This window comes from Marmota monax, unplaced genomic scaffold, assembly GCF_021218885.2.
Source record: "Marmota monax isolate L192 unplaced genomic scaffold, Marmota_monax_Labrador192_F-V1.1 WCK01_AAM20220418_F8-fsc00173, whole genome shotgun sequence".
Lineage (NCBI taxonomy): Eukaryota > Metazoa > Chordata > Mammalia > Rodentia > Sciuridae > Marmota > Marmota monax.
Genome location: NW_026694620.1, coordinates 1,541,622 through 1,559,702, shown reverse-complemented (window position 1 = coordinate 1,559,702; position 18,081 = coordinate 1,541,622). Strand labels below are relative to the sequence as shown.

The following is an 18,081-nucleotide window of genomic DNA, read 5'->3' as shown; positions in this document are numbered from 1 at the left end:
ATTCAACAAGCTTAAGAGGACATTGGTGAGATGATGATGGTGGTGGCAGTGGAAAGGAATGGAGTTAACATGTTCTGGGTGCTATCACAGATCTGGAATTCTAGATATTTTATCTGCATGATTTTATTCTACCAGGTAACTGGAATCCAAAAGTGAAGTCAAATTTATGTTATTTTGTCATTTATTGTTCACCAGACAGTGCAGGTTTTATTCATATTAAACTATGTAATTAGATTTTCTCATTTCTATTTTGATTCCATTTTACTGTCAAAAAATGAGAAGTATCATAAATGCAATGTGTATAAAGTGTGAATAAATGTTGCCAAAGAAAGTGGGGAGGCTAAGGATGGAGAAAGAAAGAAACGAACAAAAAGACCAAGAATCCAAGCAAGAGTTTTGTTGACATGTCTTCACTGGTGAAATCTAAGTTTTTATTTAATGTAGATGTCAACCCTGTAGGGGGCTAGTAAGGGACCTCTTTAAAATGAGAAGTGATGCAAGTGTTGTGGCATGGTCACTTCTCCAGAGCCCAGGGAGAACTCTGCTTGTCTCAGGACCAATTCTTAGCTCCCCAACCTTGGCCTGGACTCCATTCACATCCTTGTTACCTGATGGCTTCTTTCCCATGGAATTCTGGAGACACTGGTTCAAAAGAGTCATTAGATGAAGGACTGGAATCTATTTTATCTTCAAGGATCACATGATCAGCCTTTTGTTGTCGTGACCAAAATGAGGACTTCAGGAAAAACAAGGGTGAATGTTGATGTCCAAATTCATCTGCATGACCCGGTGACAAATATAAGGTCAATAAGCAATTTTAGGGAAGAGTGACACTAACCTAGCCTGGCAATACAACCCCTTTGCTGCTAAGCCTTGTTGGTCAACACAAGGCAATACATTTTTTTGTGTTTTTGTTTCTACTTTTGATGCTGGGTATTAAACCCAGGTAATCATTCATGCTAAAGAAAGTGCTCAACTATTAAGCTAGGCCTGAGTCTCAATGAGCATGTTTTAACATGTGCAACTACATAAGAAAAAAAAATCACCAAGATATCTCTATTATAATAGTTATTCCTATAGGAAGCAATGAAATTGAGATTAAAAAGTTTTCAGGAGGAATTTTAATAAACGTTCAATTAACCCTAATAAAGCCAGATATTAGAATCAAAATGCAAATGGTTTTGGGCCTGTTGAATTCTGTGTCATTTTATTAACAAACGAAGAAGACATTGGGAAATGACTACTGGAAAAATAAAACGAATATTCTAAGAGAAGATAGAATGGGACTTAACAAAACAACACATTTGTGGGAAAGGGGAAGAATGGGGCAAAAAAAAAATTATTCAGACTCAACAGTGGAACTTTAGAAAGCAACTTTATATTCCTGTTTTATCTCATTCCTAGACAATAACTTTCCTCTGAAGCAAATTTATAATTTGCTGGGGGTGCAGTTCATTAGCAAATGCTTGCCTAGTATACATGAGGTTCAGGTTCCATCTCTAGAGCTACAATTAAAAAAAAAATCTACATTTGTGTGTTTCTGAACTGCCATGCTAACTAGCTATACAAAAGCAGCAAAGTGGTTTGTAACATATAAATCGTACATGTATTAAGAAATCTGTTCTAGGAAAGAACGTTACTCAAATGATGTTTGATTTTAATCATAACCACTCACTTGGCAAAATTTTTTCAAAGTACATCATGAGTGCCAGATAGAGGAAAGTGTCAAAGGCCAACATGAAATGTGTTGCTATAATTAGATTGGAGCTGACTGGTGCATCAAGAAATGCATTAGAATTTACGTCATAATCCAAGTGTAAAAGCTGAAAATTAAAAAAAAAAAAGATAAGTTACATTTGTGATACATTTTAAATAATTTAAATAACAAGAATAAGATGGCTACTTATTGTCTCCTCCTGGGAATAGAAATTTAAACAAGGAGATGGCCTACTTGATGGTTGTCAAATGTATCAGAAGGCATGTACAGTTGAGAAACTGTAATAGGTGTTAACAACTGTGGTGAGGAAAGTGTGTTCTAAATGAAATTGGAGCATTAGGAGGAGGTAGGGAAACATGGCAAATGATGGCACTAGAGCTAAATTTAGACTTTTACCAAATAAGACACAATCAAAAGAAGGGTGAGTTCTGAAAATGGCTGCATAACAAATAATTTTTATTCTGGAAAAAAATAGTAGTATGTTAAAAACAAACAAACAAACAACAACCCAGTAGGGTCTATGATATTCTAATGAAGAATTGCTTTATTATTAACCATTCTTTTCTTAAGCACTAAAACCAGATATTTCATGATTGGCATCACCATTTATTTGGAAGGAAGGCAGCGTGAGTTCAATAAAATAAAAGAAAAAATTTTATGAAAAGAAACAGTTTGCTAGTTAGTTAATATGTTTTCAAGGTATTTTTAGCTTGATGGTATATGTTGTCTTAAATTGCTAAATCAAAATATGAACAGAAGCTGAAGCCACAGAAATAGAGAGCAGAAGATTGGTCACCAGAAGCCGGGGAGGGTCCAGGGGGGAGGGGATGGGGAGATGTGGATCCATGGGCACAAAGTGACCTTAGAGGGGAGGAAGCAGCTTTGGGGCCCTACTGTATGTAATGTGACTAGAGCTCACAACATGGTGTTCATAACATCAAATATGTATTTAATAGCCAAAGAAAATGCTTTATATGGTCTCCAAGGGATTTTGTATTGATCATTCACCCCCTGCCTTTGGTTTTAGGCTTATTTTGCTGGGCTAAGTACTTTCAAAGCTTTTAAAAGTTCAGCTTTGCAAAATCAAAAAGTCTACAGGAGGGTTTTAAATTTCACCATGCTGAAGTATGAAAACTATCACAGATTCTTTTTTTTTTTTTTTTGATTACAGATTCTTCCAGAGAAGAAAGACGCTTTTCACCGATCATTAGATGGCTTCTTACCTGGGACATTCCAAGGGTGAAAGCAAACGGGCTAAGAAAACTGAAAATCCACTCCAAAGACACTGGGAGATATCTGTACAACGCTGTGAATCCAAGGCTCCCCCAGAAGACAGTAAGGAGGAACACCACTAGGCTAGTGAGGAAAGACTTCTTCACCAAGACGCTCATCAGGAAAGCCAGAGCAATCTAAACAAGAGAAGACCCGACTGGGTAAGGTCCCTCCAGGAATTATTAGTAGCATGATAACAGGAGGGATTTTACAAATAACATTTTAGTTCTATTATTAGTTTGCATGTAACCAGTGAAACTATTATTTTGCCAATTGTATTAATAATTGACATCACAAAGCATTACTAATCCAATTGTATCCACCTATAGATTTTTGCATGCAACTAGAGCAGGCAGAAAACAGATGTGTAGACAAAATAAGATAATCTGAAACCAACAGTTTGATTTTTTAAGGCAAGGGATAGACAGGGAAAAATTTAATTCATCAACTCACCAGTGACAATCCATAAAGGAGAAAGAGGGTAAAAACTACCATGAAGTTGGTCAGAATAAAAAACTGGGTAGATTTTATAATAAGTGCCAAGAAAAGGGCCATAATGAAGATGAAGCCAGCATAGAGCAAACCCCAGGAGAGCCTAGTGCAAAAACAGAGCTTTGTTTTAGTACTGAGTGTTCAGTTGAAAAGAAGGACCCACCATGATTGTACTGTAATTTTTCATTGTTCATTTGCCCACTCATTCATTCATACACACATGCTGTTGTGCAGCAGGTATTTATTGCCTATTCTAGGATATGCTATTGCAAACTAGAACTTTTTAAACAGAATTCATAAGGGATTAAGAATATTCTTTTTCTGAAAAATAATTTCAGAAACACACATGCACACACATCATTATAAACAAAAAAAGAAATAATTAGGTTTCAAGTCTGATGAATTTGGGTTGTAACATTTCATTTTGGACTTTCTTACCCTGTGACTGTGGGAAAACTCTGTAACCAATTTTTCTCCCCTTTATTCCTCTGAAAATAGAAAACTATACTATGGTGAGAACTTGGTGAGGTGAGGTTATATGGGTCATTGTCTTAGTTCATGGTAGCACCTTTGTGAATCCCTGATATCTTTTTCTCTAGAGGCTTAAAGGGTGAGAAGCCTCATAAATTTCCTTGGAGATAAGAAATTACTCCTCATGTGAAATTCTGTCACTTCTCTTACCAAAAGCTCTTTTCACCTTTCTCTGCATGAATACATCAAGAAGTCTACATACTTGCCCTTAATTCCACTCATTTTCCAGTGAGATAGAGTGCTAAAAATCATACCATTTACTTTGTCTCAGAATAGTCCACTATGCTTTTCTTATCAATTTCTTTATCTTGTTTTACAGTCTTCTTTAGACAGTATAATGAAATAAAGATACTTTAAAAAAAATAAAAAAATAGCTGCAAGACCAATACAATAATAGCTAGCACATAGAGCAATTATTATGTATTGGAAAGTGTTTTAAAAACTTAGCAAATAGTAAATCATCTGCTTCTCACCATAGCTGAATGCAGAAATGACATTTCTATGTTTTACTCATGTTATTGACAGAGAAGCCATTGAACAAAGATGTTAACAGTCTCAAATCCAAGTGTTTGGCTCTAGAATCTCCAGATTTCACTGCTCTACTATAATTTCCTCTAATATTAATTCAGTAAAGAGGTCAATACTGATTTTCAGGATTTTAGCACAGAAGGAACTCTAACTCCTAATTGATTACAATATGCCCAACCCGCCCATCTCCCTCCCTTCACGGTTACTTTCGTCCTTCTCCATGCCCTGTCAATTAATTACTCTCGAGGTCTCACACAGAACCTTGTCCGTTCTTGGAATTACTCAAGCTTTGACTTCTGCCCTTGCAGTCCCATTCTAGCTGGAATTCCACTTCCATCTGGCAAAGATGCTGACCTCTGTCTTTCCCATTCCATTATCACAACTGCCCAGCAAACTAAACCCGAGAGAATCACAGTCACATTCGGTCTCGTCCTGGCAAACATTATACCAAGGGTGACTTATTGCATTCGGAGGATAAAGGGAAAAGTTAGAAAATCATTAGGTTTTAATAAAGATACACTGCAGACACCCACTTTTCCAGAGATTCTCCATTGAGAACACTGTGCTACAGCCCAGCTCACCAGAACGCTGAATCCTGCAGGCCCATCATGGTCATCAAGGCCTTCATCGTTTTCCTCTCCCTCGTGACATTGATGGATGCATAGTAAATGAATGGGGAAAAGGAGATGATGCAGAAGAAAATGAAAAAATCAGTTGCGATTCCTCCTTGACTAATAAAGGGCTGTATCTTCATGTATCTTCCGGTAACCGACATAAGTTCCTCCATGACTGAATGATTTGTTGTGGTCTGAAGAAAGATAATAATAAATAAAATTTCCACACTGAATGACGTGCTGGGGTTTCGTGTCTCTGTTTTTATCATCTCTTTTCCTAGAAATGTGCAATCCTTCTAGGATCTGATGCTGGCCTACATTTCCACATCCGTGTACTGTACTGGTCCACCTGGATTTTGGATTCCAGGCTTTCCAGAATTCTTAGCATTACTGTGTTTGACTATCTCCCCACCCAATGTCACTTCATGATTTCTTTGCAATGCCTTTTCTGATCTTAGATTTGACAAACCCCTCACCTCAAGCTTCTAGTTTAATTGCCATTTTAATGAGACTCTTTCCACAGCTTTATAGGCTGGGAAACTTGCTTGTTTGTTTACAAGGACTTTTTGATATGCCCATGATCACCTACTTCTGTTCTATTGATGTCCTTATTATATCCCTGGTTTCCTGACAACATTTCTTCTCTGTATGCCCTATTTCCTAAGGACATACAGCAAATTTCGTAGTCTTTGTTGTAAAGATACAAATGAGTAAATGAAAGAACAGGGCCAGCCATTTATATTTCCTTCCATGAGACTTCTAGTACCTCTGGTATAATTAGTTTGCATAGAAAATTAGTTTTCATTGAACATTTTGTACTCACTTCTATAATAGCAGCATTAATGGCAGCTTGAAGAGCCACAAAACCTTCCTTCCAGAATATTGAGATGTAACAGTCAACATCTTCATCTTCTTCAAAACAATGAGCTTTGTGATTAAAAAAGACAAGAAATCATCACTAGAATTATATCAATTCTGATCACAGGAAATGGGCTTTTCAGTGGCCCATAATTCAAATGGACCTATTTTGGCTCTAAAACATGAAAACATAGGTTATAGTAATGATTCTCCAAACGAGTCAGGCGGAGCTGTCTTGGGGAACGTTCTGCCTGTAGTCATCTTTCTCATACCACCTTTTGTGCTTCTCTGCCAATCAAGAATTTTGTGGAACTCTTCTATTTCTGCATTGTGAAAACAATATCTTTTTGATATTAGTTTTAGTCAGCTTTTTCACCACTGTGACCAAAAGACCTCACAAGAATGAAGTTTGATGTTCATGGTTTCAGAGCTCTGACAGCTGACTTTGTAGCTTGGGGCCTCAGATGAGAAAGAACATGATGGCAGAAGGGCAGGGTGGAGGAAAGCAGCCTAGGACATGGTAGTCAGGAAACAGAGAGAGGCCTACTCACCTCCGACAAAATGTATACCCAAAGGCTGCCAGTGATCTACCTCCTCCAGCTACACCCTACCTGCCTACAAACACCATCAAGTTCATCCGTTCAAGTGGAGCAATGCATTGATTAGGTTAAGGCTCTCATAACCCCATTATTTCACCTCTAAATTTTTTTTTGCATTGTCTTCCATGTAAACTTCTGGGGCACACCTCATATCTAAACCATAACAATGTTCTTCAAAACAGCAGGATTTCTAGTATGCATTGAGAAACACTGAAATACAGCTTGTTCTAACATGGAGTACAACACAGCATAAAGGGCCAAATGGAAGTTTGAATCAGGAAACTCACTGTGCTTAAATCATGTCAATCAGAATGTCTTTTGAAGAAAAAAGTTTATTTATTAAAAAAAGAAGATCTACCAGTCCATTGATATTAATATATTTAATGTAGCTATTTTATATATGAACTATGTATAATATGTTGAATATATTTATAATATTTAATAAATTATATTAAGGTGGTAGTCTTTAATAAGATTAATTAAAGTTAAATATAGGAATCAAATGCATATTGCATTAAGATTTTAAATATTTAAAAATTATTTTGAAATATTTCAGATCTACAAATAATATAAAAATAGACACACATGTACTTATCACCAAATTTTAAAAATAAATCATTACAAATACAGTTGAACTCCTCTACATACTGTCTAAATGTTCTTTCCTAAGCACCAATCCTTGAAATAGCTAATCATGTTTCTGAACTTCATGTTTACATATGTCTTTAGGCTTTTACTGCGTAACCCTAAACTATATAAGTAATTTTTAAACATAAACTCTATTTAATCCATAGATCTCATTATATTCATTAGTCTGCACCTTACTTCAGTTGTTATGTTTAATAACTTTGAAATCTGTCTAAATAGCCCTATTTATTTCTTCTTATGATTATGGAATCCCATTGTAGAAATGTGAGCCAATCAATTTATTTATCTACTCTCCTGATATTTGGGTTAGTTCTTTTTTTCTCTTTACTGTTGTCCCCAGCCTCCATTAAAAAAAAAATCTAAAATTTGCTTTTTAAAAGGCAAATTTAAATATCAAAATAAAAGTATCTAAGCTACTTTTCTACTCTTGTCCCCAGCCCTGATTAAAAAATCTAAAACTGTTTTTCACCCAGAAGAAGGAGACTGAAAGCTATAATTTTTTGAAGAATTCTTTTATATTTTATCATGAATGTGTGTATATCAGTCAGGATAGTCTATGATATGCTATAGTAACAAATTACCTTTAAACCTCAACTTATCACCACAAAAGCTTATTTCTTACTCAGGCTACAAGTTCAGCAAGGTTCTTTGGTCAGAGGTTGGGGGATATTCTATTCCACATTAAACTAAGGATTTCCAAATGAAATGAGTTTTCTGCACTATTATATGTGACTCATTCTGCTTGTAGAAGCAGGTGAAGAAAGATGAGAAATCCACACTTGCTTTTAAAGTGCCTTGAGTCTGGCTCTTCATTGAGAGCTTCCGAAGCACTCAGGAAGGAGAGAACAGGCTACCAGTTTTTAATGTAGGGATGAGAGTTTTACTAAAAAGATTTTTATGATGATGGGTTATATATTATTCAATTTTTGCAGAATTTAGAAAATTATATGATACTGGATAGGCATTCTCTTTTCTACATATCCTAGTCAATACTTTGTACTATTTGTTAGTTTTTGCAAATCTAATGAATGTGAAATGATGTAACAAGTGGTTTCAAAATACAGTTCTCTGATTGCTAATGTAGGTAGAAATCTCTCCACATGCTTAATCTTGATCTGTGTTTCATGTTTTGTGAAATACCTGCTATGTCTTTCAATAATGTCCTATTTTGAGGTCTTTTTCTTATTTATTCAAAGAAAATATTCATATATTCTGAAATCATCTTTTGCTAGTTTTATTTGTTATCAATATCTCTTTTTTTCAATTCTATCTCAAATTCTCACTATCTATACAGTATCTTTGGATAATAAGAATTACTTGATTTTTATCTAGCTGAATATATCTATCTTTTATTTTGTAGTTTATATATTTTTCTTTTGCAAGAAAGTCCTCCTATCCAATAGTTATAAAAGTATGTTCTTATACTGACTTCCAAAAGTTTTGCAGGACTTTTAAAATTCTTTTACCTAAAATTGGTTGTTCTATACGAGATAATTTTATTTTGTTCTTTATGGAGAGACAATTTTCCCTGCAGTTCTCAGCATTAATTGGTAATGTCCTCTCAGTCATATATGAGTGTCCATGTTTATGTGAGAATTTTCCAAGATTCTCTCTTCTCTGTCATTGGCCTATTCATCTGTGGCAGTAACATACTGTCTTAATTTCTTATTTCATTTTTAAAAATGAGTAGCTTGGATACTTTGATTTTGATATTTAAATTTGCCTTTTAAAAAGCAAATTTTAGAATGAATATGTCAACTTCTCTGAAAAAGTCTATTATTCCTTAGATTACTTGCTTATTTTATATTCTCAGTTTTATAATTCCACTGGGAAATATATCTGTCTGTCTATCTATCTATCTATCTATCTACATACATACACGCAGCTTGGGCAATTCTCTTGACTCTTGTGGTACCTTGTTTTTACATATTGGAGAGTAAATTTACATTTAGAGATATTTTGTCTCTGCTGTCTGAGTTGAGGTTGTATTTTTCTAGAGAAAATTTATAATATCCTCTGTCAAGCATCCCAGCGTCTGACTAACCTAGGAGCACTTTATATTTTTTAGTTGAGATTTTTCAGATTAGCTTCTCAAGTTAAGGAAGAACTCTAGACTCAGGAGAAGGTGACTGAAAGCTATGATTTTCTTAAGAATTCTCTTTGTATTATTTCAGAGCCCAAAGGGAGAACAACAAACTTCATTTTATTCTTTCTTTGTCAACAGGTGTCTCTTTTTTTGTGAACTCTTGCTGAGTACACAGCCCTCCAGATTCCAAATTAATTCAGGAAACTTCATCTCACACAAACCCAAGATCTTATCCTCTGTTCCCACATAGCTACTAAAACCCAAATCTTTTGGTTGCTGAGCTTGGCAAAGTCATATAGCACCAATAATAACCAATTAACACTGAGTTTGGTGCCCTCCATTTTAGACCTTCGAGAATTGCTCTTACTTTCATGTGGATTTACTTAAGCATTTAAAGGGAAGTGTGTTCTATTTTATCCATAAATTTTATTTTACCTTAACAACCATATATTACAGCTATATATCACAGATAATGTATGTTTATATATATAGGTGTACACATGTATACACATAAGTCATGTCTGGATATATGTATATGGCTATATATAGTGATCATATATTGAATATGTTAGTTTACTCAAAGATGAAAGCACATTTTTTGAATGTGTAGAATGACATGGACATCACCATGATAGAGATGATCTAACTTGACATATTAACATCTGTTTCTATGAATGGCTCAAACATAAATGAAATAGTGATCAGTGTGATCATATGGCTGGAAAGTTACCTGTATGGTCCCTGTGTTCCTTACTGATCGGGATTCTTTGTCCCAACAAGAATTTCAGATGATATGAGTATGTGTTTGTAAAGATGACTCTTACTATTTCCTCATGATAATCTGCTTTCAATTCTTTAATGCTTTCTTCATCTGATAGTCCCATGACTTCTCTACCTGCCATTACAAGAAAGTGATGTTATTAGTAAATTACCGGGAGACTCGCCTTCGAGATGTCATGTTCAATAGCTTTTACTAGAGTTCTTTATGAAAATAAAATGAAATCATGTATTGACTTTGGCAGAGTCATGAAATCTAAAATGTTGGGGGAAGATGTTTCTAAAGTTTCATTTAGATACCATCAGAAGAAAAACATAAAATTTAGTTATTTTTTCCCCACATGTTGTGATTATTGAGCCAATTTCATCAACATAACATATACTATACCAATTAAACTATTTGTAGAATAATTAGTATTCTAATAAATCTAAAATTGTATATAGGTATACAATTAGGCACTTGTTGATACTGGAAATAAATATAGTTATTTTCCTGTACAAATCCTGACAGTAAGGTGAAGAAATTCAAAAAAAGAGGGAATTTTTCAAAATATGTAGAGTGCCTATGTTGACATAACTTAAACGAATCCTTTATTTCCAACAAAGGAGAAGTATGTTCAGTTTCCCATTTTAGCAATTTTGATAATTGACACAATTTTATCAGCTGAAATGTAAATTAAATGCCTGCATCTGCATGGATTCTGATGTCACATATTCCTTGTGGATTGCTAGACAACTCACCTGTCATGAAGGAGGTAGTAGCTACTTTGCTCATTATCTGTTGGGTTACATTGGTGACAGGTGTGTATTCAATTGCAAATTTGGATTCATTAAATGAATCTACCCTTCCGAGGTTCACAGGAGGCCGTAAAGAAAAGTCTTCAACTTGATGACCAATAGGATAGAAGTACAAACAAAGTAGGAGGAGCAACGCGTTCATCCATTCCTACGCAGCCCGAGAATGAGGAGAGAAAATTGTGATTTCAAATTATTCATCCATAGTCATTTGTCATACAATTCGTCCCTTTGTTCCTTTTTAAAATTTCAACACATCTTGCAATATGAACCATTTAAAAATGTATAAAACAAACCGAGTAATTTCAATGAACTATTAATAGTAATTCAAATAGATTGAGCATCAGTACCAGTGCTAAAGGACTGATCATGAGAAATAAAACGCAACAAGACACACCACTTTAAATTATTGTCAGCTGGTGTTACTTTGGTAACGCACTCATTGATGTATTTGATTCTGCTGAAAGTCCCTGTGTTGAAGAGACCCAGAGCATGCTACAGGGATGATACGCCAAGTTCCAGCCATTGGAAATTCAACAGAGTGATAACGAGGAACACTGTTTCAGTAATTAGTTATAAATCCTGGTCACTTGCAAATTCCCATTAAGAATCACCATATTTCCCAAATGCATAATTTTAAAAAGATTTCACTATGTACATACAGTATAATTCCCATTTAATTCAATATGCTACCTTGCTCTATGAAACTGATTTTAAAAGATACCAAAGTTCAACCAGGCTTTTCATTACATGGTACCATTAAAAAGTAATTTTCTTCTTGGCACTTATACATTCCCAAACTTTGTACTATTTTTGAAGAAAATGTTTTTTTTTTTTAAGAAAGAAATTCCACAGTTACCTGTGGGTTGATTTGTTTGCTGTGTCTTTAGAATATCACTACTTATGAATGAGTGGGGAACACTAGTAAGAAGAATAATTATTGGCTTTTAAAACATTTATTGAATTCTCAGTTTCTGGCCAGCCTCTGTGCTTTTAGGCCTCAATTTATAGGTTTTTGCCAATTTAAATGTCTTCAAGTAGATTTAGAGTCTTAAAAACGGATTCTTCTGCTTTATAAAGGTTTTTCATTTTATTTTTGGTAGGGGAAATATAAAACAAAAGCATAAATGCCTCTCAGGTAATATACATCTTCCTATCTTAAATACAAAGTGGCACAGATAACGAATCATACCATTAGTGGCTCTCTTTTCATTCTCCACTTTTTAAGAATGTTCTTATGTAATAAAGCCCAAGTTTGTTGACACACGCTTATCTTTCTCTTACCCATGTTGCCCTGTTCAATGAGAAAGAAGGGGAGAAAATGAGTAAATGTGAGTTCATAACAGGAACAAATAACCTGCAAACAGAAAGGGAGCAGCCTGGTAACTCCAGTATCCCATATGAGCGCTACAGTCTGGGTGTTCCTGAGTTAGCATGTTATTACTCCCATGCCACCTTCTCCCTGCTTCCAGGCTCTGCTCCATCATGGATTTGTGAGGCACTTGGCCAGTTACTGACTTATGACTTCTTAGCTCCAAATTCGCCTTTCATAGTTTTCCCTGTGAAGATGGATATGGCCCCTTGAAATTACCAATTTTGCTAGCTGGCATGATGTTCAGTTTTGTCCCTAGAGGACTTTCCTTAGTCTGTTTTCTGTTGCTATAACAAAATACTCAAGGCTGGGTATTTTATAAAGAGGTTTATTTGGCTCACAATTCTGAGGGCCAGAGGAACCAAACAGCATGGTACTGGTGTCCTGGAAATGTTCCCTTGGTGGCATCACAGCATGGGGTAAGAATGGAAAGAGAATCAACTGCATGCAGAAGGGGTCAAGCTCATGAGGTGGTCTTGATTTACAACCTGCTTTCCTGAGAACCAACTTACTCTGCAAGACCAGCATTAATCCCTTCCCCAAACAATGTCCCCAATAGCCTAATTACCTCCCCCTAGACCCCCTATTTTTAGGGTCCACCATTTAAACACCACCACATGGGAGACTTACTTTTCTGTGCATGAACCTGTCCTGAACAGATCACTTCCTGGAAACTCCCTGTCCTCATTCCCAAGCAAAGATATGTTGCTGCAGAGGTTTGCTGTGTGGACCCCACAGGGATTTAAAGTTAGGCAACCACTGAAGGAGGTACCAGACCTTCATGTAAATACAGGTGGGAGTGAGCTGGTAAATAGGGAAAGAGAAATGCTGAGAAAGCCCCACCCACGTGTGAGTCCTTTGTACTGGGTTCAATACAGAGGCTGGAGCAAGAAGTCTACAATCCCTCAACCTATATTTGCACTGAACTGAGCAAAACCCACAGTGGCTTATTGATGGGGTTGGGGTGAAAGAATGGAGAGAGATCCCCTTTGTGGCTCAGGTGGACAGGGCCAGAGAAAGTTGAGGGTAGAACAGCAACAGAAAACAAAAATCTATAACTCCCAGACCCATTCTAAGCAAAAACATATGTTTGTCAATCTGAAGAGTGTGTAGGGTGTCTCATTATTTGAATTTGTATTATTTTGTTTTTCATAGAAATTTTTCATGTTGAATGACTATTTAGATTTCTTCTGTAAATAGCTTTTTCTGTATTCTGTTTGGCTTTTATTTTTTAGTTCATTATTATTCCAGATGCTTATTTGTTGCTAGTTCATTAGCTTTGCCAATCCAAAATCAGTGTATATTTTATCATAAGCAAATTTTAATTTTGTTTTAGTCAAATTTAACAACTTTTCCCTCTGATTCTGTATTTCCTGTGTATATCCGGTTTAGAAAGTATTTCCTTTTTGGGAAATTACAAATATATATTCCTAATAGTTTCAAAGATTTTTTTCGTTATAGTTACCTTTTTAATCCAAGTTTATTTGTGTATAAGATGTGAGACAATGACCTACCATGTTGTTGTTCTTCTTTTCTTCTGTAATTGTCAGGCAAGTTGTCCAGACACCAGTTACTTGATGGTTTCTCCTTTCTTAATTGTTGTGTCTATTCTCTCAAATACCAGATGTATATGTATATGTGTATTTATACACATACATGCATATGCATTTTGAAGTAGTCTACTCTTTCAATTAATCTCTACGTGTATGTCTTACGTACAGTCTAGTAACTAGAGCTCCATAATAAGCCTTCTGAAGTACAAGGAAAGGTCTTTCTCCTTGTTCTCTTCAAAATTGTCTCAACAAGTCTAGGGCCATATCCTTTGTGTAGATTTACTTGGTCGATGACTTCATGATTGAGTTTTATTTTAATTCCTCACTTTAGTAATAGGTTTGGCATTCTTATTATACCTTTGCTGATTTTTAGCATGTGACTTTAAAGGCTAAGTGGTTGGGTGTATAAAAGATGGCTCTACAGCTCATGTTTCAATGGAAGGTTCTTTCTATTTCTGGTAACATGGAGTCACTAGTTTCTTGAGATTAATATTTGTCTAATAAATCATTAACAATTTCTTAACCCTGGGGTGAATTTCTAAATATTCAACCAAGTATGAAAATTTTATAACTGCTTCAATGTTTAGAAATCTAAACTGGTAGCTATATTTTATGAAGTGAATTATGTTATGCATGCATTTTTTGTTTGGGATGATCATGCATTGTGTTTTATTTTCCTATTAAACCTATGCTGTCTTTGCTTTTAGTTCTGTCTATCTTCATACCTTATAAATTCTTTTTAAATTGGTAAAAATTTCTTCTTTTCTCTCCTGTACCAAAGATATGAGAGGTATTTACAGTTCTTTAATGGTCACTCTTAAATTTTGGAGTTTCCCAGGGAACTATGACTTATTTTATGAAAGCTTAACATCTTTTACTATCTCTGTCTTCTTACAAATATTGTCTAGATATTTTAATTTGCTGCTGAGTTCCAACCCGATCATTCTAGTCGTTCTTACTTAGAAATGTGTTCAATTTTTAACTTAAAGTACATAGTGAAATAATTTTTCCAACAATAGAGAGTGATATGTTTGGGACTGTGTTCGAGGTAGAGGGTAAGCATTTCCCCTCAATTGGGATTGGGTTGGCCTCTGCTGGATTAAGAATTCACCAACCTTTGTCCTCTGTGGGGTTAGTTCTCTATGAAACACCCTATATACTTTACCTAAAATTGCCTGCAAGGAGCAGCATTTTTCTTCTATGGATACTGCCTTCTCCTCTAAGGATTACAACAGCAGTAGACCAGAACTTTCCTCTAATAAAGAAGCAAATCAGTTTTATGATATTTGACATTGAGTAAAGAACATGTAGAGGAGTGTGTGTGTGTGTGTGTGTGTGTGTGTGTGTGAATTAGTAGAGGAATATATATCTACATTTTATTGTAGCAGGGATACAAAATTCCTCAGAGGCTAATACTATTACCACTTCTCTCCATAGCCCCAGTTAACCAACACTATACAAATACGATTTGCTGGGCCTCCCCTGAAAACTGTGGAACACAAGTGCTTTTGTAAGGTCTTTCCTGTGGGAGGAATGAGGAGTCTAAGCTACATTATAGAAAATAAAGAGATTCTGGAATGCTTACCAGTTTTCTGGGAAGCATGCCAGGAATATGACTTGGAAGGCTGGGTCAGGACTTCTACCACAGAGCCAGCAGCTCCATGGCGAAGACTGGCAGCCGGCTCTTAAGTCCTGACTTCTGAAGTAAGTGGTCTCCTCCCTCTCTGCAGACCCCATGGACACACAGGGCTGCTGTGAACTGGTCCATAATTGATGAGGAGTGGGTATGAGCCGACCTGAAGCCCCTGTCCCAGCCATGGGACAGGATCACACACGGGGTGCTGCTGTTTCCTAATCAAAGCTGGGGTGAGGAGTCCAGGGGCCAGTTCCAAAGGCCATCCCGTTGGCCAAGGCAGGCTCAGAGGATATTGCCAGAGAGGAAAACTACACAGGCTGTTCACTGAGGCTGGAAGCAAGTCTATCGGATGAAGAAAAGAGGTCAGGAAGCCCGTGGAAAGAGAGAAGGAGGGAAAGGAAATTTCAAGAATGAAATAGCAGTAGGTCAGGTTGCTCCATGAGAGGGTGCTGAGGCTCCCCATGGGCATTCTTAGTGCAGAGAATTATGAATGGGCACTTAGAAGGGGGTCATGCAGGGCTGTAGGGGACAGTGAGATGGCTCAGAGTGAGATCTTCTGGCTGTGGAATCAGCCATAGCCCTGGGCAGCATGGAGCCATCAATCCCTCCCCCACCCCTTCCATCTTCCACTGTAAGTTAGTATTACAACTTTAATTCTCCCCAACTGGTGTATGTTCTTCAGTTCGTAAAAAGACTGATAACATGAATTCCTTGATACGCATATGGCAAATAGTTTCCAACTGGAATGACTTGACTTTTATCTTTTGATGCTGTTTTTAAATTCAAAACAAAATGTTTATACTACAGAAACATGTATCATCTGTCTACCACAAACCATGCACATTCAAAGCAGTACTGTGAGAAGGAAAAGCTACATATTTCACATTCGGATTCAACTCATGATATTCAAAGAGGAAAAGATTCTGGAAAGCTTCTAAAATTCTTAGAGCCTGAGAATGAGAGAAAGGGATAATAAAAAAGATTTCTGTAAATGTTCTTGGTAAACAGTCTCAAAGTCAGAAAAACACAATTACTGTGCAATAAAAGTGAAAAACTATAACTTCAAATACAACTCAGGCTTCCAAGTCAGTTCTTAAGATTTTTAAGTTCTTCATAATCAACTTGTTAGCCAATCTCTGCTTATTCTTACTCTCAGTTTCTGGTTTAGAATAATACCATACGTGCATACTTGTTAAAACCTCACATTTTAATTCAATTGTTTTACCTATCTAATATTAAGCTCCAGATATCAAAGCACTTCAAAATAGCCCATTAATTTTCAAACTAATTTATCTACAGATATTTAACCTTCAGTTCACAAAACCTTATTATTCTGTGACAAGATAAAAAGAAGGAAAAAAAGAAAATCCCCCAAGGCCAAAAAAAAAAAAAAAAACAAGAAACCACAAAACAAAACAAAAAAATCAAAAACAAGACGAACTTACTTTTGGGAAATATGAAGCAAGGGATCTAGAGACACAGTTTATCCGCTGGTGACCACAACTGAAAGAAAACAACGTACTTTTTTTTTTTTCCGGTCCCTAGCACATCTCTAGAATTTGCTTTATCTGTTTGACTTTATAAAAGGTCCCGGACTGCTTTCAGAAGACAGGCTATGATGTCAGAGTCAGCCCAGCCAAACAGCAGGCCCACGTGATCACTCTTGTCTTCTCATTGATATTCAGCCAGTTCCTGCAGAGCAGTGGCATTTATGCGTGGCTGCCTGAAGTATCCCATGAAGTGCGTTTGTAAGCAGCAAACCCAATATTCCTAAACTTCTAATGTTCATAAACTTCTCTGTTACGCCCAAGATGATTGGGGCTAACATGGAGGTTTAAAACACTCTCTTTAAACCAGGAGAAAATAAAGAGAAAAGCTCTTGCTCCACCCAGAGCTCAGGACTCTTGGGCAGCCTCTCTCAGATAATCATCGAGATCTGTATTCCCCAGAATCCCAGTTTTATTTTCCTTCAGTTCAGACTCTTTTCTTGTTTCCCTTGAGACTTATTCTTTGGCCCCTGGATTATTTGATTGTTGAATTTTGAAATGTTTGGGGGGTTTTCCTTGCTTTCTTTTGGTTTTTGATTTCTAGTTTGATTCTGTTTTGATCAGAAAACATTTTGCATGCAAAATTTTTAAGGCTTATTTTCTTAACCAGCACAGGATCTCTCTGAATGAATATTCTGTATGCACTTGAAAAAAATGTGTATTTTGCTATTGTTTCATTTGGCAGATAGCATAACCATCAGGCCAACATCCAACAGTGGTGGGAATGAGAGTTGTGATGATTTTCAAGTCTAAAGCCTGTACATTTATCAGTTCAATCTGTCAAAATGATATTGATAGCAGAAAGTATGATCAACTACATTTGTTTTTGAATTAGGTCAGCTACTTATTTAAGAAAAATAATATAAATATATAAAATCTGTAACATATTTTAAGATTATGTTAAAGAAATTTACCTTCAATCTCCCCTACCTGGTTCTCTGAGGTGAAACTATATTTTTCAACTCTCTTATACAAAGTAGCAAATGCCCACAACATATTTGGAAATGCAATATTAAAAGGAGTCATAAGAAGGATAGTAGAATGAAATAGACATTA

At 35.9% G+C, this 18,081-nt stretch overlaps 1 protein-coding gene across 3 annotated transcripts in view; it reads right to left on the bottom strand.

The window, feature by feature from the left end:
• Positions 1 to 17,085, bottom strand: part of Abca8 (ATP binding cassette subfamily A member 8) — a 60,049-nt gene extending 42,964 nt beyond the window's left edge. The window contains exons 1-11 of one of the 3 annotated variants that reach the window (XM_058572185.1): positions 16,924 to 17,085; positions 15,428 to 15,820; positions 12,110 to 12,211; positions 10,864 to 11,068; positions 10,076 to 10,240; positions 5,978 to 6,081; positions 5,122 to 5,348; positions 3,443 to 3,584; positions 2,941 to 3,126; positions 1,676 to 1,823; positions 609 to 777 (exon numbers count right to left, since the gene is read on the bottom strand). In XM_058572185.1, coding sequence (XP_058428168.1) covers positions 609 to 777; positions 1,676 to 1,823; positions 2,941 to 3,126; positions 3,443 to 3,584; positions 5,122 to 5,348; positions 5,978 to 6,081; positions 10,076 to 10,240; positions 10,864 to 11,068; positions 12,110 to 12,211; positions 15,428 to 15,445 — 1,466 coding nt within the window. In that variant the 5' untranslated portion in view covers positions 15,446 to 15,820; positions 16,924 to 17,085. The remainder of the gene's footprint in view (positions 1 to 608; positions 778 to 1,675; positions 1,824 to 2,940; positions 3,127 to 3,442; positions 3,585 to 5,121; positions 5,349 to 5,977; positions 6,082 to 10,075; positions 10,241 to 10,863; positions 11,069 to 12,109; positions 12,212 to 15,427; positions 15,821 to 16,923) is intronic. The other 2 variants (XM_046422627.2, XM_046422628.2) reach the window with 2 other exon arrangements.
• Positions 17,086 to 18,081: the final 996 nt, after the last annotated feature.